The sequence below is a fragment of the Anarrhichthys ocellatus genome, unplaced genomic scaffold (assembly GCF_004355925.1).
Source record: "Anarrhichthys ocellatus isolate YVR2014 unplaced genomic scaffold, GSC_Weel_1.0 scaffold20, whole genome shotgun sequence".
Classification (NCBI taxonomy): Eukaryota; Metazoa; Chordata; class Actinopteri; order Perciformes; family Anarhichadidae; genus Anarrhichthys; species Anarrhichthys ocellatus.
The window spans coordinates 3,053,300-3,078,711 of NW_022280050.1; the positions used below are offsets into that span (position 1 = coordinate 3,053,300).

The 25,412-nt window shown below is 41.2% G+C and overlaps 1 protein-coding gene across 3 annotated transcripts in view; it reads right to left on the minus strand.

Moving 5' to 3' along the window:
• Window positions 1-25,412, minus strand: part of LOC116389572 (dehydrogenase/reductase SDR family member on chromosome X) — a 36,397-nt gene that overhangs the window by 4,762 nt on the left and 6,223 nt on the right. The window contains exons 1-6 of one of the 3 annotated variants that reach the window (XM_031858347.1): window positions 18,963-21,281; window positions 18,064-18,171; window positions 12,782-12,850; window positions 4,776-4,877; window positions 4,059-4,266; window positions 2,389-2,596 (exon numbers count right to left, since the gene is read on the minus strand). In XM_031858347.1, the coding sequence (XP_031714207.1) occupies window positions 2,389-2,596; window positions 4,059-4,266; window positions 4,776-4,877; window positions 12,782-12,850; window positions 18,064-18,171; window positions 18,963-19,068 (801 nt within the window). In that variant the 5' untranslated portion in view covers window positions 19,069-21,281. Of the gene's footprint in view, window positions 1-2,388; window positions 2,597-4,058; window positions 4,267-4,775; window positions 4,878-12,781; window positions 12,851-18,063; window positions 21,282-25,412 lie in introns of those variants that run through there. The other 2 variants (XM_031858348.1, XM_031858345.1) reach the window with 2 other exon arrangements.

Consider the following 25,412-nt stretch of genomic DNA (forward strand, 5'->3'; position numbering starts at 1 on the left):
ACACACACACACACACACACACACACACACACACACACACACACACAAATAAATAAATAAACATCAAAAAGAATTCAAGTGACTCCAGGATGACAAGTTCAACAACAAGTTATACCTGCAAAAAACAAATAACGTGTCTGTGTGTGTGTGTGTTTGTGAGTGAATGCCAATGGAGGGCTGGTGTCGCTGTATGTTAGCGTCAGTGAAAAGATGGCTCAGTGTGTTGGCCTGAGTGTGTGTGTGCATAAGTGAGCGTGTGTGCGAGTGTTAGTGTTGATGCATTTTCACAATGATCTCAGTGTCAGCTGTGAGACCAGGAGCAGGTGTCAGAGCAGAGAGGGGATCACATCCTGCGAGCATCAACAATACACTTGCAAACTTTGTGTGTGGGCCACTGTGTGTGTGTGTGTGTGCGTTGTACAATATTTCATAACATGAATTTTAATTGTTTCTCTGAATTAATTATTACTTCGGTACAAGTGACGATACTAGCAAACACAACTTGCGCGACATTATTCATGTTGCTGTGTTCACACATGAAGCGGTTAAAGCGCGATAAACGACCGCTTTTTGTGAGAAGAAAATAAATTTAAAAAACAGGCCACAAAAAAACAACAGGCCACTAATTTCATTGCTTATTACGCTTCAGAAGTAACTGGTCAGACTTTGGCTGTTCTTGATTAAAACATAAGTCTGTTCACGCAAAAAGAGCTATTCATCTTAATTAATCAATCTTAAATACAAAAATGACACTGCTGATAAAAACAGAGAGACAGTAAGCGTCAAAAGGAACCTTTTCCAAACTTTCCAAACTCTTGTCATGACCATTTTTCGTTGCATGAATATAAGATCAAAGTGGGAACGAGACCTATCTAAAACATATAAGCATAGAAAATAAGTGTCCAATTGTGTTAAGTATAAAGTTATTCAGCAAGGTAATTGGAACAAGAAGGCTGATGCAACGATTAACTGTTCTAGCTGTAGCATGTCTCTCAGTAGAGAGGACCACACTTACTCATTAGAAACTGAAAAAAACAAATTGTTTTGACAGACACTTGGACTCTAATCAGGTCATCTTTGAAAAAGTTTCACATCAGCTAGATGTTTTTTTTCAGTAGAATATGCTGATTTGTTCTGATATAACACTTTCTGACCTGTGTAAGGGAGCCAGGCTGCAGGCACAGCTAACCCTTCCCATTTGAGCCAGAGGTGTCTCCACATCGAGAACCCACTGCTGCCCAAATCCCCGTGCCGTGACTGTCTATTTTTCTATGTTTGTATGTTTCTTACATGTCTGTATGCCCCAAGTATTATTTTGTCTTTAATAATTTTGTTGTTTAATGCTTTACTTGCAAAGGATACCGAACAATACTCAGTAATTACGATGACTACTCCCTCCAAATATATATTGCAGCATGCTGCCTCAGAGCATCACAATTCTCAATGCCTTGCAGCTACTTGTCTTTATTTATCTTGTGTGTGTGTGTGTGTGTGTGTGTGTGTGTGTGTGTGTGTGTGTGTGTATATATATTGTATCTACTTCGTTGATTGTCCTTTTGTTGTCTGCTTTGTGATTTAGGGTTAATAAAGTACTCTCTCTCTCTCTGTCTTTTTAATACTCTCTCTGTTCATCTTCTCGCCTTTGGCTCTGAATGAACCTAAATGTTACGGCTCTACATAAAAAGGTGTTGTAACAGGAGAGACACAGTTTTGTGTGTTTCTGTGTGTGCGTGTTAATGATAACATGCATGAGTTTCTGTGATTAATGTGTTTTGCACATGTGGGGCAGAACCATCCCGAGGGTTGTGCTCGGAGGCCAATGCCTGTGACAATTGCCTTTTTGGGGCTCAAACGCGCACGCACGTCTCCTTCCATTAAATCCCAGGGACATTAACAGCAGCCTGCGGCCAGCGCTTCAAGCTAAGCAAGAAATGTTTTATAAATATAACACACAGTGAACAGCCTGCCTTGATTGTTAGTAGCACTTCCATTTTCAGTGATGTGGATAGACTGTGTATGCGTGTGTGTGCGCATGACTGATTGTCTGTGTTGAGAAAGCACACTGAGACACAACATTTTACCTTCAAGACATTTACACTCTAGTCATTCAGTAACAGAAACCAGCAGCGTTAAGTGTAGCTTGAGGGATCAATGATTTAAAGTGAAATAGATTAAAGCCTCGGAGTCCTTAACAAAATCTTGTAACGATTAAGTAATTGAATCAAAATAAAGGGTTAGGGACTGTGAGTTGAGAGGGAAAGTGGTGAGTCATTGGTTTATTTTAGCTCTTATCATAAGTGTATTATAAGTGTACTTTAATATTTATATCATAGCTGCTTTGCTGACTTGTGCAAGTAAAGCAGATGAAAGTATAGCACTGTGTTTTACCCTGAAAAGCAGGCGAGCGATGGCGCTCTGCACCAGGCTTAGGGGTGTCCAGAGATGGCGATAGAGAGCAGTATCCACCATGCCGGGGTCCACAGCACATGAACTCAGTGGGAAACCTCCACGCTGCAGCTCCTGGTGGAGGTGGGAACTAAATAACAGCTGGGCCAGCTTACTTTGACAGTAAGCAGCGTGGGCTGAATAACACTGGCTGAGGAGAGAGAAACCAATAAATACTGTAAGACTGTTACATTAAAACTATGTTTAAATACAACAAGGATAAAAGAGCAGTTAAAGAGTTGTTTTTCTCAGTTTATTCTACTGAAATGTTGCCACAATAGGTTGTATTTTTCCTGTTGAATAAGGCCAAGCTCTTCTTACAGTGGAAACTTAACGAGACCTCTCTGGACCCTCAGGCTAAACAGGCGAACAAGGACGCACAGTGTCATTGATGTGAAGCATCTGAAACCAGACAACCTCATTCGACTGCCGAGCCACAGCTCCAGCAACTTACAGAGATCTACAACTGGGGAGATCTAGTCCAACAATAAAAGTAACAGCAACAGCATTTGCAGATGTAAACACGCTGATGTGCTACAGGAAAGGAGAGTATCTGCAGTTTCCACACCTGCCAGGCAGTCGGCACGACACTACTGAAGTATTGTTTTTTTTCTTTTTATCATCTGCTGTTTGTCTAGGCGTTTGTCTGTAGAAGTAATTTTAATATCACTTTGCCATCATCGGATTGATTTACACATCTGTTGATTATTGTTTAGATCGTTGATACACAGACTCCCTATTATATAATATTGAATATGTGTAAAGCTCATTGAGTATCTCATACACCCTTGAGGAAGTTCCAGATTGTAATTTTGTTAATTGTATTTCCTTTACAGTTGGTAAGTTTGTCAAATTAGCAACAAGACACATTAGGGACCTCACCCTTAAAACAGTTTGGTTTCATATTACTGTTAAGGTCAAATCTGGTCACAGCTATACCTTGTAGCAGTACTGGTGGGAAACTTGGGAGAATACAGATAGTTCCTTTTTTTCCAGTCGTCTTCCAAGCACCCTTGAGGGCATCACTAAAGCCTTGCACGGCATTAATAACGGAAAGAATCTTGAATTAAATTAGTATTAATGTATTGTGAGAGGCTAGGCACACTGGTATGTGCCTTTGCCCACCACTAGGGTAATGTAACACAATGAAGATATTCAGGCTGCTAATGCTTCAGGACAGCTAACTGGAATGATACTGAGCCAACTGGCGCCAACAGTTGCCCTCTCATGCCAACAAGAAAATTAGACACTGGCGTAGGTGATGGGATTTGAAATGTTCTAAGAACAAAGCAAAACAAAACAAAAATGAACAGTTCATTCTGGTTTAGTACACCTATGGTATCATTTTTGTGGTTTTGTTCATTGGAGTTTGTTTACATCCTGTCTAATCATCTGACCGATTTCCCTGTGATCCCAGATCTCATCAATTAACTTGGTCAAATGTTATTATCACTGAAAAAAGTCCAAAATAAACTGGAATTATCCTTTACTGATTAAATGTTCTTTAAATACCACTCTTTTTAAAAAAAGCCAGCTTTGTAATATATAATTTGATACGGTTGTGATAACGTGTGTGTGTGTGTGCGTGTACGTGTGCGTGTGTGTAAGCCCACCAGCTATTTAAATCATTTAGTCCGATCTCGCCAACGCGGTGGGCTGACGAGGAGACGTTGACAACGCGCGAGAAGTAACCACATTTCCCAGAATCCTTCAGTGTGTCCAGGAGCAGCCAGGTCAACAGGAAGTGGCCTAGGTAGTTCACGCCAAAGTGCTGCTCAAAGCCATCTTCAGTACGACCCTCAGGAACCAGCATGACACCGGCTTGACACACACACACAAACACACTCACACATAAGCATTTAAAGCACACAAAAATACATTTCAGTGTTGGATGTTGAATGTATTCTAAAAAATGTAAAAAGAGCCCATGCTGTTCAAACAGCCTTAAATTGGTCAATGCTATTCTAATAATATAATAGAGGGGTCTCTAATGTGTCTGCAGAACTCATTATGTGTGATCACACCTGTGATCTGTCTTTAGTGACTCATCAGTGGATGACTCACCAATAAGGGGACACCTGTGGCCTCAACACTACGTGCTTGGATTGAGAGCGCTTTGACTTTGATGGAATTTAACCAAAGAAAAGAAATCCAGTCTGGGGATGACGGGTTGTGTCGAACTTGAAATATACTGAATGTAAAAGTGTGTGGCTTCAATGCTTTAAATCCTTTTAAATTCAGTCAGATAACAGCATCTAAATTAATCTCGTTGAAGACTTCTACTTCTCTCACTGAATACTAGATGCACTACTGACATCCTCATCACTCACCATTGTTGACTAGAAGGTTTAGCGGGAGGCCCCGCTCCTTGAAGCGCTGGACAAATTGACGGACAGACTGCAAAGAGGCGAGGTCCAGTTTGGTGAACTCCACTGGAATGGACACACACACACACACACACACACACACACACACACACACACACACACACAGACGTCAGAGCCATTGTAAATGGATTATTTCTGCTGTAAGACATCAAAGAGTGTATTAATCATCTCTTACAGTAGGCTCGGCGGGTTCTTAAACTACGATGCTGGCAGCGCTCTGCTTCAGTTGTACCAGCACATTATTTCAAACCTAATACTTCTTCCTGAGCCCCATCAGAGCTTAACACACCGTTATATCAGGTCTATTGTTTGATCAGACACAGGTAGGACAGCAATGCCCAGGAGCTGGTATGATCAGAGTGTGAAAGTGACTCTGTGTGCTTAAGAGTAAGCGTGTAAGTGTGTGTGTGTTTGTGTGCTGTATGCAGTGAAATTACTTTGAGGATGCTGAACACTGTGATACTTCAAAACCTTGACAGACACACACTTCTTGTGGGGACATCTACTTAGCACCGTATGAAGCGTTTTAATGTTCAAGCAGCACTAGTATTGAAATACCTCCAGAAGAATAAGACAGCGATGAAGTGAGACCTAACTAGCCAATAAACGATATGGGATTACTGTAAATTGTCCGGTGTGTCTGTCCCTCATGTCACTGCTCCAACTCTGGGAGAATGTGTCATATTGAGTTGTCCAAGTTTTTCCACTCCAGCACCATGTTTGTGTGCGTCTAAAGAAGTAAAGTCATCTTATTCATACTGTAAAATGTACTAGATTGAGTTTTGCAAATTCAATTCTGATTTAGCGTTTACTCTTTATCTTTTCCGGCCAGTTCGTCAAACCTTACTAACTCTGTCTGTCTTCCTCATACTGTTGAGATAGATAAAAGTGAAGGCGTTCATCCCTCTTTCTCCAACATGCTCCTTGACTACGGAGTCACTCCTAATCTTAAAAAAGTAAATTTAAATCTCCTTTCATCAAGACAGCCTTAAAATCTCCATTCTTCGTCCTCCTCTACAGGCTTTCATTTCCGAGCACTTCTCTGCCAGAAAAACAAATGATAAGAATGTAAATACTGCATGTCCTTTTTGTGACTTTTGTTTTTTTGTATATGGAATTGATAATTTTCTTACCAATCCCTCACCAAAAATCTAAGAGCAATATCAATGCAGCGTAAGAATACAAACACATCTGAGCATAGAAAAAAAGCTTACTGAAGGATGTTCCCTTGTGCCATATTTCAGGCTCGCCAATATGTGCAACGTTTGCATTTTATGTTTGTCCTCAGGCCGGTAGGGGAAACCATAAGAGTTATTATAATATTCAGCGGGGACATGGTTTTCCACTTCAACTCTCAATGGAGAGGTGACAGAGGTAATATTCTATTTCACCGTATCAGAGAGAGCAGTGAGTCTGGGATCAACGATGACAATGTAAAGCGGGGATATCAACATATCGACATGAACCCGACCCAAATATGTAAATATCATTGTTTCGTGTTGAAGTACTTTATTGGTATTTGATAAATCCTGTTTGGGTAAAAAGTACTAAAACATGAGAGGATACAGAGAGAAGGCCGGGCCTTTCAAACATCAGGAAAATGACATATTGTTCCTCCCTATATAACGCCAGTAAGCTTTGGAGAGGGTCAAATATAAACGGACAAAGACAGGAAGAAGACTGAGCAAGGAGAGCTGATAGAGAAAAAAGCCTCTGTGACAGACGAGAGCGCAGCCATTCCTGATGGTCTGATAGCAGCCTTATCTCCAAGCCATGACGCTCACCTCATGCTGACTGTGTGTGTGCGTGCATGTGTGTGTGTGTGAGTGTGTTTGCAAGAGAGAGAGAGAGAGACACAGAGAGGAAGAAAAAAGAAAAGACAGAAGCAGCGAAAACAAATGTGTGCATTTGAATGACAACCACAACTATATCTCAGTGTGTGTCTGTGTGTATTTGGCTTGTATAACAGCAAGCAAATGTGTGTGTGTGTGTGTGTGTGTGTCCTGCCTGTCAGTCCTCTCCTCTCGAGTGGGCTCCCTTGGGGCCGGGCCCTTTCAGACAGCCCAGTGATGTCTAGAAAGCCCAGCGGGGGGGACATGCCATCGACCTGGCATGGGCCCGCTGCTGCCGGCCCTCAATTAAGACCCCAGGATCCTCTATGAAGCTCAGCTTCCTTCACTCAAACACACGGACTGTGTTTTTATTACATGGGAATCATTTAAAACCAATGACAGGAGCTGACATTAGAGACACACACATGCTGTTTAAGACCCACCGGATCTATTCAGTCTCCATTTCATCATTATTATCATTTCAGCTGCTTGTTAACTGAAATTAAACTGTGAACTGCAAATTAAACAGCTAGTTAATTATTTTAAATTGATTTTGAAAGCTGGTGTGAGTCTCTTACTGAAAGTGTTAAAGTGGTTTAATAAAAGCGATGTAGAAATAATGCAGAAATGTCTAAAGGCATGCCAGTTGATGATGTTACTTTAGGTGGAGTATGAAGCCATGTCAACAACCATAAATAATGTTAATACAAATAAATATTATATATTTGAGTGTGCCGTACATAGCTGACGTGTCGGTCGTGTTAATGTAATTTAAAGTTTGACGTAAACCTAGAGAAGGTTGGTAAATCGTCAGTTTCTTCTGGACTGGATATTTATAATGCCTTGCCACTTCTCCACTATTTCATTACGGTCTTAAAACCTATTTTAGTACTTTATTTGACAGCTGAAGGCCAGTGGAAAAAAACACTTGGCTCGGGTCTTGCAAAATTTATAGTGCCATGATTTCAAAACATCTTTGTCCTTTTCGTTCTCAACAACCAGTGTCACAAACTGCCACAGAAAGGTCTTAAAAGGATTGAGGTTTGATAAGTAATTTAAATGCTGAATTCAGATTTGATAAAATGCATTAAATCCCACTTCCAATCTGAACAGTTAATTAATTCCATCAGTTCAGTAAAGGGCCAGCACTTTGGAGATCCAAAATAATATTCATAACTTTGTTTTCATTAGAGTATAATCATGAAACTAAGAATTGTTCTGTTTTCCTTAGCTTAGTATGAGACCTTAGTATCTACATAGGGAGCTGGTCTTCTTCAGAGAGTCCACCGTGTTGCACCGCCATGTTTCTACAGTAGCCCAGAATGGACAAACCAAACATTTCACATTATTACATTACGTAAAGGCTCCCGTAGTTGCTCCTAAAGTAGTGTTATTACGGTAAGGACGGCCTCAGCGAGGCGAACAGTCTTACCATAATTTTACGGATCACGTTACTGCAGTCTTGGAAAGGGAGGAGTAAGTGGAAGGGTATTAAGTTGGTTGAAATCCACACAGCTAGATGCCACCAAATCCCACACACTGTCCCTCTAATCATTTCATTACAGACATATGGTTTGTCATGTCAAAGTAGGAAAAGTAGGAAAAGAAATGGCTGAATTCCATTTAGCTGCTTCATGGCTCATCACGGTACATAAATAGAACAGAGCCGTCGTTAATGTTTTTAGTAACACCTGTGCTTTTCAGTCAAAATGCCTGCAGTGAAAAAGGACTAAACGACGTTACTGTTGCCTACAATACAACAGATTTTCAACACAGTGTGCTTCTTGGCATTACTTCCAAACAAAGACACTTGAATGCACCATGTCACATTTGTGACTCGTGAAGTCTTGAAGGGGGCGAAAGTCAAAGGACGGTTTCATGGAAGAGTAGCGATTTCTATCTCTGCTTCAGAGCTTGTGGACCAACACCGTCCTCTTCCCCTTTTCCGTTTCCTCTGCCACACAAACAGCTCCGTGTTTGCGTCTCAACCGGTTGCTCTTTGTGGACGGGAAAGCAGACACGAGAGTGTTATCCAATTGCGTCTGTAATTTTGAACACTAAATGTGATTAGAAATGGTTCCTGCCACATCGGTGCACAATCAGAGCCACAGCAGTCAACAAGATAAAAAAATAAAAGCTTGTTCCAACGGAGAATCCCTCAACGGTTTATACCGAAAACATGCCGACAACTACAGAGGAGGGAGCAAGTAAAAGTGGTCTAACGAATAATACAAATGAAAATAAACATGTTTATTAGTTATATGAAGATAATAATCTTATATAATAAGAAGCAAGGACTAAATGTTTACAGTGCATGCATTCATGTTTTAGCCTAAAAAAATACAGAGTTCTGAGTTGAATCTATTTGAACGAAACCTTCCTACAGCAGACTTTAACATGCGTTGTGTGACTCGATTGTGAATACAGTAGACATGATGAAGCCAAATTAAAACTAAATTAAGTATTAAAATTCTTCGCTGGACTGTTAACACCTTGACGTGCTATTTATTTTTGGCAAATTCTTTGCTGTCAGAGATCAAACGACGGTCCTAATGCGGTCATATGAGACTGATCATCTTCAGACGTGTTTTCTAGATCAGTTTTATTCATTTTTGCCGTAAACACAACTCTGTAAAAGATGACTGTCAAGTCATAAACTCACCGTGATCTGAAGCATGTTATAATTTCCTTGCATCACACCTTGCTACCTCTCTACTGTCTAAAATACGATTAAAAAACACATGACGCTGGTTGAATGGACTGCCCCCCCCCCCCCTACAAAACCACCTCTTATGGGGTGAGAAGGGAGTAAATGGTTTCAATTTGAACTGCCTGATAAAAAAAAAAAAACACAGTGATATCTAAGAATATTAAGTCTGGGCATAGTGCCTCCACAGACATTTTTCAGCTGACGCAGGAGAGAGGAGGCTGGCTGGAGGCCCAGTCAACTCCAGCTTGTAGTGTTAAAGGAATGATAAATTCGAGACAGCTGTAAATCTCTCACTGCATATATCGTAAGGCTGTCTTACACGCACACAAATAATATAGCACTACTACAAATAAACACGCACGTATACATACGTTGTATACACACACACACACACGCAATCACTCAGAAATAATACACATGAATGTACACCACGTCATGGTCGTAATGTGCACAAAAACATATCTGTTGGTGTAGAAACGCACACTGACAAGGTCAGTCTTTTATAAACGTTCAACTTAGTTCAATTACTTTTATGCGTTAACTAAACAAAGGCGACAAAAATGATGTTGATTGGAGTGAAAGAGCTTAGGTAAAATGGTAATAGTTTTTGTCGGAAGGGAACAGCTGGCTTACCTAAGCGAGAGAAAATGTAATGTGTGTTAAGCAGGCAAACACACACACACACACACACACACACACACTCAGGTTGCCTTGCTTCCCACTGTAATCTAGGTCCATGGTTTGAGGCACAAAGTGTTACTTTCAAGCGCACCGTGACTAAAGTTAGTGGACAGACAGCGCTGCCTTTGGCGAAAATACCAAAATAACCTGTGTGTTAGTGTGTGTTTATAATTTAAAGTAAAATGCTTTAAGCCTCATTGACTAAAGCCCACTTGCAGTCTGAAGGCATTAGCATATTTCCACAGGATTGTACTCAGGGTTTTCTAGGGACAGTACCTTTGTTACACAAGGCGATACACGACAACATGATACCAAATGGGACAAAACACCTTCACATGTACAAAGATATACTTACATACAAACAGGTGCAAAGGATTGTTCAACAACACAAATGCCTGTAATATTCATACTTTATAGTGACTGGTTTCTTCTATATGGTTGAACCATATGGAGCAGGGCTGCATGCGCAACAGATTATGTGTGACTAACGGAAAATGGATAATGCGCTCACTCACTCGCTCCCTCATTCTCTCCCTTGCTCACTGTAGCCTACATAAAACTATCACAACATGAAATATGAATACCCTCTTTTCCTCTCACAAACTTTGAAGCCTGCTCACAGCCCGACATGCTAACTAGCTCGCTTGCCCTACCACATCTACCTGCATCCAAACAGGAAGGCGGCGGTAAAGTAGTAAAGCCCGCCTCTTGCTTGATTGGATTGTCTGCCCGGTGTGACTTTGACGAGCGGTGCGACTCCGCACCTCGCGCTGAAAAGTTGAGAATATTACGTGACTCCAATGAAAACCAAAATCAAAAAGCTTCTCGTGAAATTAAATTCTTTGTCATTGGTGACACATTGAAGTTCCCAGTTTAAGAACCACCTCTGCAGCTACAATGAGCCGTCTCCCATTTCTCATAACAGACAAATGTGCAAACACGAGGAAGGATGCCAAAGGGCGTTTGGACAGAGATGTTTAAAGCTCCTGCCTCACATACTAATGAGAATCCATTACAGTCTAATTCAAACACACACACACACACCAACACATTCTCATTCAGTGCACAAGCATCTGGCTATCGACACCCCCTTGTCCCTTATGCCTCAGTGCTTGCCAATTACAAAAGAAGTAATCAATTCCACCATAGCCCCGTCCGGGGAAATCGAATTCAATGACACCAGCTACATGGCCGCTGTCTCTGTACATGACAGCACTTACACACAAGCAGGGACCCGAGCAGCCGGCGTTCTGCTGCTCCCCACTGGAAACTCCTATATAGCCTATATGAAACTTTACACTTTTAAACTTTAAACTATATGAAGCTTGGTTGCTAAGAACTGCATGTGGGGTAATTGGGGTCATTAGCAGAATGAGCTAATAAAAACTGGAAATGGCTTTAATTTGTCTTATAGTCTAAGTCCATAAATTCATCTATTACCTTGGTGCAGTACTACAACATTGTCTCATTAGCATAAATAATGTCAACATTAGGTGAAAGAACCATATCGTGGCTACAAGTAGCCAAGATGAGCTTCCTGCATAGGGTGGCTGTGCTCAGCCTTAGAGGTGAGGTGAGGTGCTCAGACATGCTCAGACAGGATTATACACCTCGTCTGGCCTGGGATTCGCCTCCGGGTCCCCAAGGAAGAGCTAGAAACTGAGGGACGACTGGAATACCCTGCCCGGCCCCGGATGAGCGGAGGATAACTGATGGATGAATGGGTGCCGAAAAGACTTTAGCAGAAGATACACCGGTGTATCCTTGCTTACAACTCCTGCGGCAAGCGTCCTTGCTCCCCGAGATGTATTTTGTGAATCCTAACATCCTTCACGTTGGAGCGCTGAGATTGATTTCCGGGTCACAAGCAGAAGGATCGAGGAGACGAAGAGGCATAAAATCCAGAAATGAGAATAGCCCGAGGTGTCTCCAGGGCCACCCTTTGCCACGATGACGCACACGCGGACTCAACAAGGTGAAAACAATACCAGCTATATGCTATTGTGGCTGGTAATAATAAATAATTAGTACAAATCTTTAAAAATCCTCCGAGGTAAACACCTGCTGACGAGCCTTGCAAGGTGATACCGACTCGAGGCCGTTCGGTACGGGGAAAAAATAAGTCACGAGTCTCCTTAGTCATGAGACGATGGTGGAATTTATGGTGCTGTGAAGGTCAGCCGAATCAATTTCTCAACATGGGAGTTACAGAGAACACTGTAAGCGTTAGTCAATGGAGTAATAAATCTCGTTTGTCTCGTCTGCACCTCAATTTCCCCTCCACCTCGTCTTTCTTTTCCCTCTTCTAGTTTCCTATATTTGCCCATTTATCATGCCCCCCCCCCCCCTGTCTCCTTCCACTTCCGCTCTCTACCCCTCCTCTCAACATTTCGCTTAACTTATCTCCCCTCGTCGTCTGTTCCGAGGCTTTTCTCTCGTACTTTCACCTTCCTCACTGTGCATCAACAACACTCCTGACATTGTACGGCCAGCATGGAAGCGCTGTGTGTCTCTGTATGGGTGTACACACCTGCAGGTGTGCAATTATGTGTGTGTGTGTCTAGTAAAAACTGTAGAAACAAGCCTGAGGGACACACTGCCGCAGCTTTGCCCTTTATCTTCAAACAGCGGCAAACGAGAACGAGTAAACACACGCACAAGCATGCGTGTGTGTGTGTGTGTGTGTGTGTGTGTGTGTGCGTTCTCAGACATCTTTGCAATGTTACCTTTGGCTTCCTTGTACTCTTCACAGATCCTTCTAACGGCCACCAGACCCTCCTGCTCATCCCTCCCACCTGGAAGAGAAGGAGACAACACAGATTAATACAATGTCAAAATAGGTGTGAAAAAAAACATGATCCTGGTTGTAAATATTTTTTGTCTCAAAGGGAGGCGACCGTAAGTACTGAAAGTAGCATGTACAGAAAAAAACACACACACCAAATATCAATCAAAGTAGAAATAACTAACATGACATAAGGTGCGTTAACCTTACAATGGGTGTACTGTATTAATAAAAAGCTTGACAATACGGTGTGTTACTTACACATCAGACATTACGTATGGTAATATCTTTAACAAGCTCAGATGGCCTGGTGAAATACACAGGCACAGAGTCTATGACTCAGCACAGAGTTTTCTGTTTACAGATGTTTGCATACAAACTGTCTCTATGAAAGACAGAAGAATATATATTGCACAGGATGAAAATATAAGAAAGACACTTGGAGATGAAAGAAACTGAGCGCTGCTGTCTAATTTACTGACCCTTGTTTTCAAGAGAACCGCTCCAAGTTAATCGCACAAGGGCACCGACAAACACACAACTTCATAAACTGACCTCCTACAAATTATTGCGGTCAATTAGGCTAGTCAATTAAGTCATAAATCAACTGAAAAAACACTGATTGACAAAACATTAGTCAAACATTAGCTGGTTCCCACTTCTCAAATGTGCAGCTTGGCTGCATACTGCATACACACTGCATAAACACACACACACACACACACACACGCAGGCAAACTCTCCTTTTACCCCAAATCATACACACAAAAAGCCTAAATGCACCCTCTAATTTTGTCTCTGCACACACACACACACACACACACACACACACACACACACACACACACATATATTAATCTTGGATTATCACACAGGCCTTTTCAAGGGCACAGCATCATTTAGGCTGATGCACTGTGGTTAGCGCTGGGCTGAAGGATGTGGCTCCTCTGGTTGACGCGTTGCAAGGGTCACACAAACAGTACCGAAACTAAATAACTTCTGACAAACAGTTGTTCTTCAACAGGCATCTCTGCGTATGGACCAGCAGTCACTGAGAGCGCCGCATTTCATTAAATACACATTTCTGCACGAATGCGTTCGGTCAAAGCTCTCCATTGAAATAGCCTCTGATTTTAAAAAAATGCCCCGAGGAGTTAATTTGCCAACCAAATATTTTGGGCTGGGGGTTGAAAATGTAACCTAATTAATTGACTTAAATAATCTTGCTTAAGCTGAACAAATGGATAAAAAGGTAAGAAAGTCCAAACATACACCTCGTACTTTTATACTCGCACCTGTGACAAGTTGAATATTAACCTCATGTCTGTGTATATTTAGGTTAGTACCTGTTTTTAACCATGACAAAGCTGATGCATTGTTTCCTTCTTTGTTTTCAAAAGTGGCGCTTATTATATTCAATGACTCAAGAAGAAAGGCATTCAAACTGTACATTTGCTATTTGTGTCAAGTTTGAACTTCCACATTTCCTTCATTCATGTATTTTCATTCTCTTGTAAAGGAACTATGGCTATGCTGCGATGCACAACTTGCATGCGTGCTGTAATTCACATGCTTCTAGTATATTCACTTCATTCCATTCATATTTTGCAGCTGCAAAGACTACATTTTCCAAATCATATTATCTTATATTAAAAACACTCCAAAAGGCACCATTTTAATTCAAAATCTACTCAAAACCCCTTCAAGCCCAATTGCATCCTGGTTAACATCCAACTGGTATTTGACAGCGCTGAGGCTTCGAAGCATACTCTCATCACACAAGTACTATGCAAGCACTCCACCTGAAATATGTATCCACTTCTTCTCAAGAGAGGACTCCACTTTACCATAAATATTCTCACTTTATGAATTATCTGAAGAGGTGGGGCTACTTGAAATGGAGATGCACACACACAGTCCTGCATGATCCAACGGACACCTCGCCTAAAAGGTTCTCCATGTATTGACTTTGTGTGTTAATCACACATAGGGCTCAAGTCTCATTTATGTTCTGCTTAAACCGTCTCCAAGGATACTCTGACATTGTCTTTGCGGTGCACACACTGAATGAATAAAGAGTTTTCTTCAAAGTTTTGAAGCTTGTGACGTGAACTGAATGGAAAACAGTCTTATTTTTCTGTTGACTCCCTCTTTGCGCAGACAGAAATCCACAGTGATTATTATAGTTCAGATTTTATTTTTCAGACTGTTGTGCAGTGGTGTTGTACTAGTTGTACTAAAATCTAAAGATACCTATCCCCACCTGTAGGCCACCGTAGCTTTCCGACATGCTTGGAAAGGGAGGGGCTGAGCTCAGGGGTATTTAGTTGGTTGCAACCTGCCAAAAACCACTAGATGTCGCTAAAACATACACATTGTCCCTTTAAAGACCTGTGAATACTCAGTAGGAAGAAATACACACTCAGTAAATGAAGTTTCTCTACTTATTCTCTGCTGCACGTCCCAGTAAAGGTATTGCATGAATTTGCTTTAGAACCATTGGTTGTTTATTCTTCTTCTGTTTGACAGAAGAAGAATTGACAATTTATTCACAAACCCACTGCTGTCTTATCTTTTGGGGAAAAAATGTAATAAATTGAAGAAAAGCATTAGTAAAAGCCATTATTTATGCCCCCAAAAAATATAAAAGATAATGTTTGTTTGACAAATCAGGAGTTGCAATAATTGTAAATATAGAATATGGTTTTCACATGGGTACCTTAATCTACAACCATTCTGTCATTTCTGTAAGTGATGTCATGCATTTTAAGGGTTATTTCCACAGAATATGAAATGTGAAATCCCTGTTTAGCTGTGAAACACTCTGCAGGACTACAAGTCTTATAGTCGTCTGTGGTTTATTCTGATGACCTGATGATTGACTTAAGTTGAAACCAAACCAAGTAACTGTGGACTACAAACAGAGAATAAAGAGGAAAACTTGATCCTGTTAGTTTAATGGAAGCAGCAGAGACGACATCAGGCCCCACGGGACTACAGTACATTTGAGGAGATTCTAATGGCAGTTTGCTCAGCTGCACACCAGTGTTGCTGAGAGAAATCTTAAGATGAAAATGAAAATGCACTTCCTCAAAATATAATTCCCCAAAAACCCTCCAGACAAAAAGAACAACGCACAACAATACAAACAACCAAACAGCTGCATCGCACCACTGTTGTGGTTCTACCACAGAGAAAACTACGGATGTAACTGATCAGGATACAAACAGCTTCAGATGCCGCTGGGCAGATTATCATTAGGCCTGTCACTGTAACACATCAGTTGAATGGCTGATGTGCAGTTGTTTGCCAAATTTTGCTCGACAAATCACTGTTGTTTTTTCCTCCACAGGGTTGTTACTCTAATAATATTTTCATATTTACATTTATGCAAAAACTAAGTCCCCGGGTTGGGACCTTTGCTGCATGCATTGAAATCTCTAAATCGGATTCATCAATGTGCACCAAACAATTCACTTCAGAGCCTCGACTCAGAGGGCTCAACAAAATGCTGAGGTGTGTGAACAGGAGCTGAACCGCTGATCACAGACGGAGTCTTGAACTGCATAGCATTAAGGAGAAAGACAGGGAAGACATCGGAGGTGCAGTGATCGACACATTTTAGCGAGTGGCTCGGGGGATACAAGATGAGTGAGTGATAGTGCATCGCATCGCCTTGATAAGTAGGTACTCAATAGCACTTCAAGGAAGGAAGAGAAATATATAGACATAGTGGCAATGGGAATGCATTGAGCTGAATCTATATACAGTACAAGTACAAGTACATGGTCTTGTTTTTATCTGTTTTTCGTATCAAACTTTCGATGGTAGCAGCTATAAATTCAGACCTGTTGATATTATTTTAACAGGTTACACAGATCATTTTAAAGGGTCATTAATCTCCTCCGTTTGGTTATTGGTTAACTTTCTTTATGAATATTAAATAAACGCTCTTGCCTTTTCTTCAACATATCTTTACCAAGTTTAAAAATTCATACTTAAGACTTTGTATACAGATCATTTTGTTTTTCTGTGTCAGTGCGCAGTACAATTTTGGGAGTTTCACTTAGATGCTTCCCTTACAAGACTCCGTTGCACTGCATTAATCTGCAGAGAGTTAATATCACTAAATAATTTATGGAACAACACCAGACCTTGTTTTATGCAATAAAAACAAAGCCTCTCTTAATCCTAAATTTGCATTTAACACTCGGTTTGATAACAGCCTTTTAATCCCAGCAGAGCTCAAACAGTCTTGGCATCATCTCACAGTGGAACTTCACATATTCTCTTTTGATGAAAACAAACAGTTTTGATGTTATTCCAAACCTTGAGCGGATCAACGAGTTCTCCACAGGCATCTGAATGCGTTGTTGACCATCTCGTACTAATTAAGGATCTCGTGACAGCGACAGGCTTTTTTAAAACAGGCACACAGGGGATGCCTTTAATATGACTGACACTTTATTATAAAGGAGAAGAATAGCTTAGAAGCTGAGTAACCCAAACAACATGGATACTGTAATAACAAAAATTGCGAAACCCACAGCAATTCTGTAGAGTGTCCTGTGTAATCGGGACCACTCTCTGGATGTTATTTTGAAAAAGTAATGAATTAAGAATTTCTCGTTGCTCTCTTTAAAGTTATCATAACCTTACCTAACTTGTCTCTCAACAAGAAAAGACATCCCGTTATTAATCATCTCCCTTTAGTGTTACTTTCTAAAAGTCATACCATCACTTAGCTGTCCTCTACTCAGCCTGAAAAGTTTTTTTTGTCCTCCTCGTCCCTGTATTAGCGGCGAACAACCGGGCAAAACTAATCTCAGCCGGTTTAGCAGTGATTGAGGCGTCATTATCTGTGACGAGACAAGGCTCAATTCTTCCATCCGTGCTTTGACAGATTTTTCCGTCATGTTCGCTGCGATGCACAGGAGACTCTGACCCGGGATGCAATTTGGTGATAATTTCCTTTTTTTTTTTTTTTTTAAATGCGATACAAATTCAAAATAATCACTTAATTTATCAAAGTGCGCTCTGTGTTAAAACGGCACTTTGTAATTTTGAAATGCACTACAAATATAAAAATTGAGTGTAAACAGGTGGAACCCAACCTCTTTCAATCACGTGTGTGTGTGTGTGTGTGTGTGTGTGTGTGTGTGTGTGTGTGTGCCCGTTCTTGGTCCTGTTTGCATGTCGGCGGTGAGGTGCTTGATACTGTACCTATGATAACATGTGCCCCCAGCTTGGCCATGTGGCGGACCGCCTCATAGCCGATTCCCTTGCCTCCTCCCGTCACTATGGCCACCTTGCCATCTTGTCTGGGCATCACTGGCGGAGGCAGAAGAGGACACGCAGATATCAGGGAGGATGTTATTTTGATAAGGAAGCTGCTCCTTGTCCTTGCAGTAAGACCTGTAGATGGTCTGATGAACTCAGATAGACTCGTACTTGTGTTTTTCCTGAGCTTGATTCCACCTTTTTCTTTGGGTTCATCATGGTGGTTTTGTCTCATTTGTTTTAGTACATGCATCACGATGATGGATAACAGAGTGCATCATGCTTCTTCTTTTTTTTGCAAATACTGTTGAAGTTTGCATTATGTTAAATCATAATTAGTGCCAATTTAACACACAATAATTTGTAATGCGTGTCTGACTGCTGACCTAGTGTTAATTTAAATCACATCCAATTACACAAAATACCAACATATTCCAATATAATTAATGTATGGAACAGTATCTGTTCAATGCACAATTCTGAGTCGCTGCACTTCATAAATACACTGTGCTTCATGTGTATTCATTGAACTGTAGCCGATATAAAAATGCTCTATCCGTTTACCAAACTGCGTTATAAAAAGTGGAAATTTAACCCCAATTAATCGGCGACAAACGTAAACGCCTTCCAAGAAGATACTTTGAGAAGAGGAAGAGGCGTTAAGCTGTTCTGGATAATTCGGCAATGATAATAAACAAAACGACCCTTTATTTCACCCCGTGTTTACTTCTTTCTAACTAGCTTTAGCTAACGTAGCTAGCATTCTTACTGCCCCACGGTGACAGCCGACACTAACTTAACGCTAGTCAACGAAAGTGCACCATGTCGTTAGTTGCACCAACCTGGCAACCCGAAGGGTCTGCTGAACAGCTGCACCAACAGAACCTTGAAACCTTGCAGATACAGTCTGATAATTGGCAGAAGACAAGACCGAACCGCAGATAGCATCTTTGCCTCGCTCTGTCACGCAGTGAGCGGAGGAGAGGTGGTGCAGACGAGGAACAGCTCCGGGTAAACAGTGCAGTTCCGTTTACGGGATACGTTCCAATAAGAAGTCGTCCATCCTCGCTTTCTCTCCTTGTCACATCTTTGAAAACATATGTGCAACAGACACAACGGTGGAGGAAGTTAGCCTATTTTGAAACGTATTCACAATAACTTTTTTTTTCTTTAGATTGACTTATTGTTCTGACAGCTCACTGACTAGTTGGCCTTGAAAGTACGGATCTTTTGCAGCTATCCATCTCGTGTAGAGGTGCGATTAGTGTCTGATGGAGGCCGGGTACTCATCTGCTTGGCTGCCTGATGTGCCGTATGACCCTTCTCTGTAGATCCATCTAGCATATTGCTCCCTTCAGCAAAACTGACTATCTCATTAACTGCTGCCAGAGAGGTCACTCACGAGAAGCAACAGAGGCATGACACACTAGTTTCATCCATAATTTCCCAGGATAGGCTTTTAGGACATGTTTCTGGAGCAGTGCGGCTTATGTCTGCAGCTCATGTCTGCAGCTCTCCAGGTGCACTTTGCCTGACTGGTGGATGTTAGGTTTTGTCTCTCCTGGGATGACTTGAGTCCATCACACAAGTCTTATTAGAGGCTATGCTAATGTGGTAATTAGTCAGATAGGACTTAAGCTGTGGAAATCATGACTTTGCCCTGCCACTGATCACTATGATTCAATCAGCACAAAGTTTTACCCAACGAAATGCAGAAAAGAATGACCAATATACTACATGATGCATGAAATTAGTTTGTTGCATGTATATCTACAAATATTTCCCATATTTTTTTTATTTGGTAACTAAATAAAAATGTGGCATGTATCTAAAGAGTGTTTATTACAGCTTCAGTAACAGAGTAAAATCATTTTCCATTTCCAGAGATAAGCTACGGACACTTCATGTCCCACACTATGACTTCCAATCACTGCCAATACACCACATGTGTATTGAACATCTTGGACCTTTTACTGAGCTTACATAATTAAATGTCAAGGTGGCATTTCTAATGATTTAATGATTTTATCTTTTAAGGTTTACCACATTATCTGCAGCCTAGTTTGTCACTTCCACCTCAGATGCTTTGGTTAACAGGTATTCTCTGCTGTTTCAGTGTTGGAGTGATCCCATTTTTCCAAGATGGTAAAAAACTTGTCAAATGAACTAAGTTACTCCCTGTATATAAAAGGAAAATGTTTAATTATATGAGCAGCTATCAAATTCAAAAGAGTAACCAATTAAAGCCACTTATGATAACATCCTTGTAATATGCTTAATGGTAGTAATGGTTCATTATTTTTATAAATTCATGAAATTCATTCATCCACCTCTTGTTGAGGAGGCATAAAAAGCTGAGCTGAAAGTAGCTTCATGAATGTCCCAGTGTGTGTAATTGATGACTATAAAGCAACCAGAGATTGATTAAAAGAGAAAAGTTGTCATTTAACCTTTTCAAGTTGAATGCATGTTTATTTCGATCTCTTGGAAATAACATGAAAGGACACCTGCTGCACTGAGTCACCTTCCCATAGCACAATGTTAAAATGCTAAGGGCCATCATTAAGTCAATTCAAGTGGTGAGACTTGTGTGGGAGTGAAAATAGATTACGGGTAATCAATGAATCTACACCAGGGGTCTCCAACAAGTAGCTAATCCATTTCCAAATGGCTCGCTAAAAGTTCAAAGAATATGTACAACAGTTATATGAGAATAAAGGAAATCATTGGTAAAATAAATTGGAAGCTTTGCATCAATATATGTGCAGATTTAAATAGAAACAGGTTCTATGTACCTGTATTCTTTATTTAGTGACCAGAGACTAAATATCAAAGAGCAAAGACTAAGTATTTCAAACTAGATCCACCATGACCGGCTATGACAGTAAAATGCTGCATGCACATTAATGCATCATTAATGCTGATAATACTTTTTTTTAAAGTCCAATAATTTTGGACTTTAACTTGTAATTTAGTATTTTTAAATGGTACTTTTACTTTAGTAAGGGATCTGAAAAAAATAAGCATAATATAGTAGCTATGTTCTAGTTTATACAACACAAATCTGAACAGACAGCCTACTGCTGTGATGGATTGTGTTTAGCTAGCAGGGAAGGAATCAGCTGAATTATCACTGGCACTCAAAGTAGGCCAACCAAACTCTCCATGTCTTCCTTTTCAACTAAATTATACTCATGTCAGCTAAAGACAGGTCTGTGGCATTCACAGTGACATCCCTTTTTCTTTTGGCAGGGAAATCATTAGTATTGGTTTGTGTCTTGCCCCCTATCCGATAGTTAAGTTCAGGATAAAACAGCAGCACTGACAAGCAGTTGGCCCCAGTTATTAAAGTACGCTTAGAAGGCAGTTAAATGAGCAGCAACATAAAGAGACTGACTCATCACTGCCCTGATGGAGGCAGAGGGTAGGAGGCTGTGTGCGTATTTGAATTGCGCATGCGTTGCTGTTAATGCCAGCTGAGAGGACGTGTGTGTCTGCGTGCACATGTGAGTGTTTGCTCTGCCGCAGCCTTAGAGGTTGGGGGTCGGTGAGGCGAGCTGGCCTGCTATTGTTTAAAGGAAATCGCATCTCACGCATGACGATGGGATGATTATTTGGGATGATGGGACATCAGGGAGACAGCCCTTCATACACGTAGACACACACAAATAAAGATGTGCATATACACACATGAGAGACATGCTGCGAACATGACATGACAGGAGGGTGTGTGATGTAAATACCATGCGAACAGCATCAAAATAGCTCCAACCAACAGTCACCTAGTCTTATATGACAGCCACTGGCTGGCTGCAAAGCCCAACTTGTCTAATTTTGTAAATCCAGGCTGACAATAGCTCTATGGGATCTCGGGAGCCAGTTAAAATCTATTCTTTATTTCATGTTTCACATAGATTTATACCTGGTGAGAAGGGAAGGTAGGGAAACTTGGATATTTCTACCAGAAAATGCCACTGACATTTTAAAAATAGGACAAGTTGTTCCCTAATACTTTACCCCATGTTTGCTTTTTTGTTACTAATCAACCGCCACCCCGAGGAGATGGCAGGTGAAGTGTAATATTGTGAAGAATGGGGATTTTCCGGGTGTGTCATGGCCAATTTTGGCTCCAAAGTGCAACAGCTTGAGTGAATCGATGCTGTCTTTTTCTCGCAGTTGGAGCTGCTTCTTTGAGAGCTTTCCCTGAGAAGTCTCTTCCGTCTGAGAGGCAGACAATCAAGGATGGACTCAAAGCTCAGAGACTGAGCCAGAGCTGCAGGACTCACAGTGTCCAGCCTCTAATGAGACAGCAAGTATCATGTAAGACAAACCCATGGGGAATGCCTTATTTTGCAGCCTGAAGCACAAGGGTCTCTCTCTCTTTGTGTGTGTGTATGTGTGTGTGTGTGTGTGTGTGTGTGTGTGTGTGTGTGTGTGTGTGTATAAATAGCAGCAGGTGTTTATCTGTGCGTATGAAGAAGATGAAAACATGCTTAATTAAAGAAGCTAAACGGCTGATTTTTTTTGTCTCCCCCTGCTTTTAGCCTTCATACTAAGCTAAGCAAATCACCTGCTGGCTCCATTTACCATACAAACACGAGAGTATATTGATTTTCTCATCTAACTTAAATTTGATTTATATTGTCACATACATGCATACATACATACATGTAATTCGACCTCTGCATTTAGCCCCATCCTAAGCATTAGAAGCAGTGGTATAAAACAATTTGGGGTTCGTTGTCTCGCTCAAGGACACTTTGACATATGGAGCCAGCCAAACTTGTGATTAAGGGACAACCCGCTCTGCCTTCTGAGCCACAGCCAAAGATGATAACACGATGGGTACTTTTACTTCCTATTTACAGGAAGTCAAGATTATCTACTGTTCACCAGCATCACATACAGTGTCTCAAAGGGCTTTATAGACTCAAACTGCACTCAAAAAACGAACATGAACACTTAGATCGTAAGTAAGAAAAGAAATAGAAGAAACCTCAGGGGAAGCAAGTCACAAGGCATTCCCCCTCCACAGATGACTGGATGTGTACCACTGGAGGATTCGGGGGTCGGAAAAGGCAGTGGACTGTACGTGGACAGATTTGGTAATTGTTGTGTCGGCTCAGCTGCAGCCGCCACCGGCTTTCCATGGGGAGACAAGCCAAAGGCCAGCTTGTAAACATTAAAGTGAAACCTGAGATTTCTGCATGTGTTTGCAGTGGGCGATTGCACACAGACAGCATCCTGGATTCATATCCGGTCTGGGACTCATGTCCCTCTTTTTTTTACTTACAGGCATTTGCGACAAACAGAGAATAAATCCCACTTTTATTTTTGGGGCTGGGTAAAAATAACTCACAGAGTAAGCATCCAAGAGTCATACTGTTGTACATGTAATTGTGTTCAGATTGCTTGTCGATCCGTTATAAATAGATTTGCATGTTTTAAATGGGCTTTGATAAAGAACAGTTGCACTTTTTAAAATACAGTGAGGGTTTCTTTTACCTGCTGTAATGTTACTGTGAGCTTCACAACTCATCAATATCAACTTTCCTCCACATGACCACTTGAACACAGTATTCCGTGAACTGCAATTATCTCCGCCAGGAAGATCATGCGATGGGTAACGTTTGCATACGTGCATGAGTGAGTGAGTGTGCAACTCTGTGTCTGTCAACAGCTAATCTTGCATTCTGCTGCAGCAAACTGCACAGTATTTTGAGTGTCCAGTTATGACTGCATGCTTAAGAACCTCTTGAGGTTGCGATGAATCCGACTTTCTCAAAACACCTTTTATTGCTTTTTTTTATACTGCCTGCGGACTGACACCGATCCCCAGCCACTACTCTGCACCCACAGTGGAGGATAACAGTTTCGCCAAGAGCTAACGGAACTACCAGCACTCACACTGCTGCGTACCTCTGTGAGTGCTGCTCTGTGGCTCACTTTTGTGGTTTTGGATGATGTGTTTGGCTAACCGCTAGCAGCTAACTGAACTATCAGTACACACACTGCTGAACCTCTCCACAACTCAGCTGCTGTCAATTCATTGGGTTTGAATGAAGTGGGTTGTTACGATGACTTACAACCCAGTAGTGTCTAGACAAGAGGCCAGCCAATTGTGGGTTGTGCTCAGTCCATCACAAAATACAGCTGTGGTCCTTTGAAGACACACCTGGCAGAGATGCGCACTCTACTGAGCGCACCTCTTACGTGGTCTTTGCTTTTCAATTTTCCAATCTCAAACACCTGAGTAAAATTTGAGGGAAGAAATGAACCATGCGGATGCAGAGTCATGCTTCCTTTCATTTATGTAGAACTTTAAAACCAGAACAAAGGCAACGGCATTAGTTATATATTATGGATAGTTCAAGCATCAATACGGTAAGGCTGAACGGATTCTTAGTTTAAAATCTCTATCTGGCTTTATATGAATTATTGTGCAGTAACTTCAGCATCATGCATGCAAGTTGTGTGCGCTATTTATTCATTATGTGGGAACGCAAATCTGTGCGTACATGTGTGTGAATCCAGAAACGATATTGTTAATATAGGAAAAGTTTAATTAGCATCCATTCTAAATACTGCAACTTTCAGGTTACATTTCCAAATTTTTACTGTAAATCAATAAAGTTTTCCATTTAGCATGTATATGATATTTTTAAAGTTGTTATTAGCTAGATATATGTTCTTGCTATGGGCCAAGTATTGATGGAGGTCTCAAGCATTTGTCGCTACATTAATCTGAGTTTGAAGGATTGAAAATTGAAATACATAGAAGTATGAGTTATTATTGTTGCATTGCAGCTTCTGCTCCATATCTCAGCAACCCAAACAGTGCATGGGTATGTGCATATGGGGCGGCGTGCGTGTGTGTGTGTGTGTGTGTGTGCACGCTCATGTTCATCAAATATATCCCAACACTATTTCCCCTGACTGTCTTCAGGGAGTGGATGGCTTTCCATTAGTAGATGTGGAATGAGGAGCAGTGGGGGGGATATTTGCTTGCACCAATTAAGTCTGTCATTAACTCTGTGCAACACGCACACAAACATAGACACACGGTATTTAACACATTCAATTTAACAGCGTGTGAGTCAGTGTGTGGGCCTCTGCCTCCGTCTGAGACCTGTTGTCTGGACTGAGAGGAGACTCTTCCATCTCTTGCTCTCTCACCTTCTATCTCCCCCTGCTTTTTGTCTCTTACTCCAGGGCTGTGTGTGTACACAGTGAGACTTTAAAGAGGTGTGTGTGTGTGTGTGTGTGTGTGTGTGTGTGTGTGTGTGTGTGTG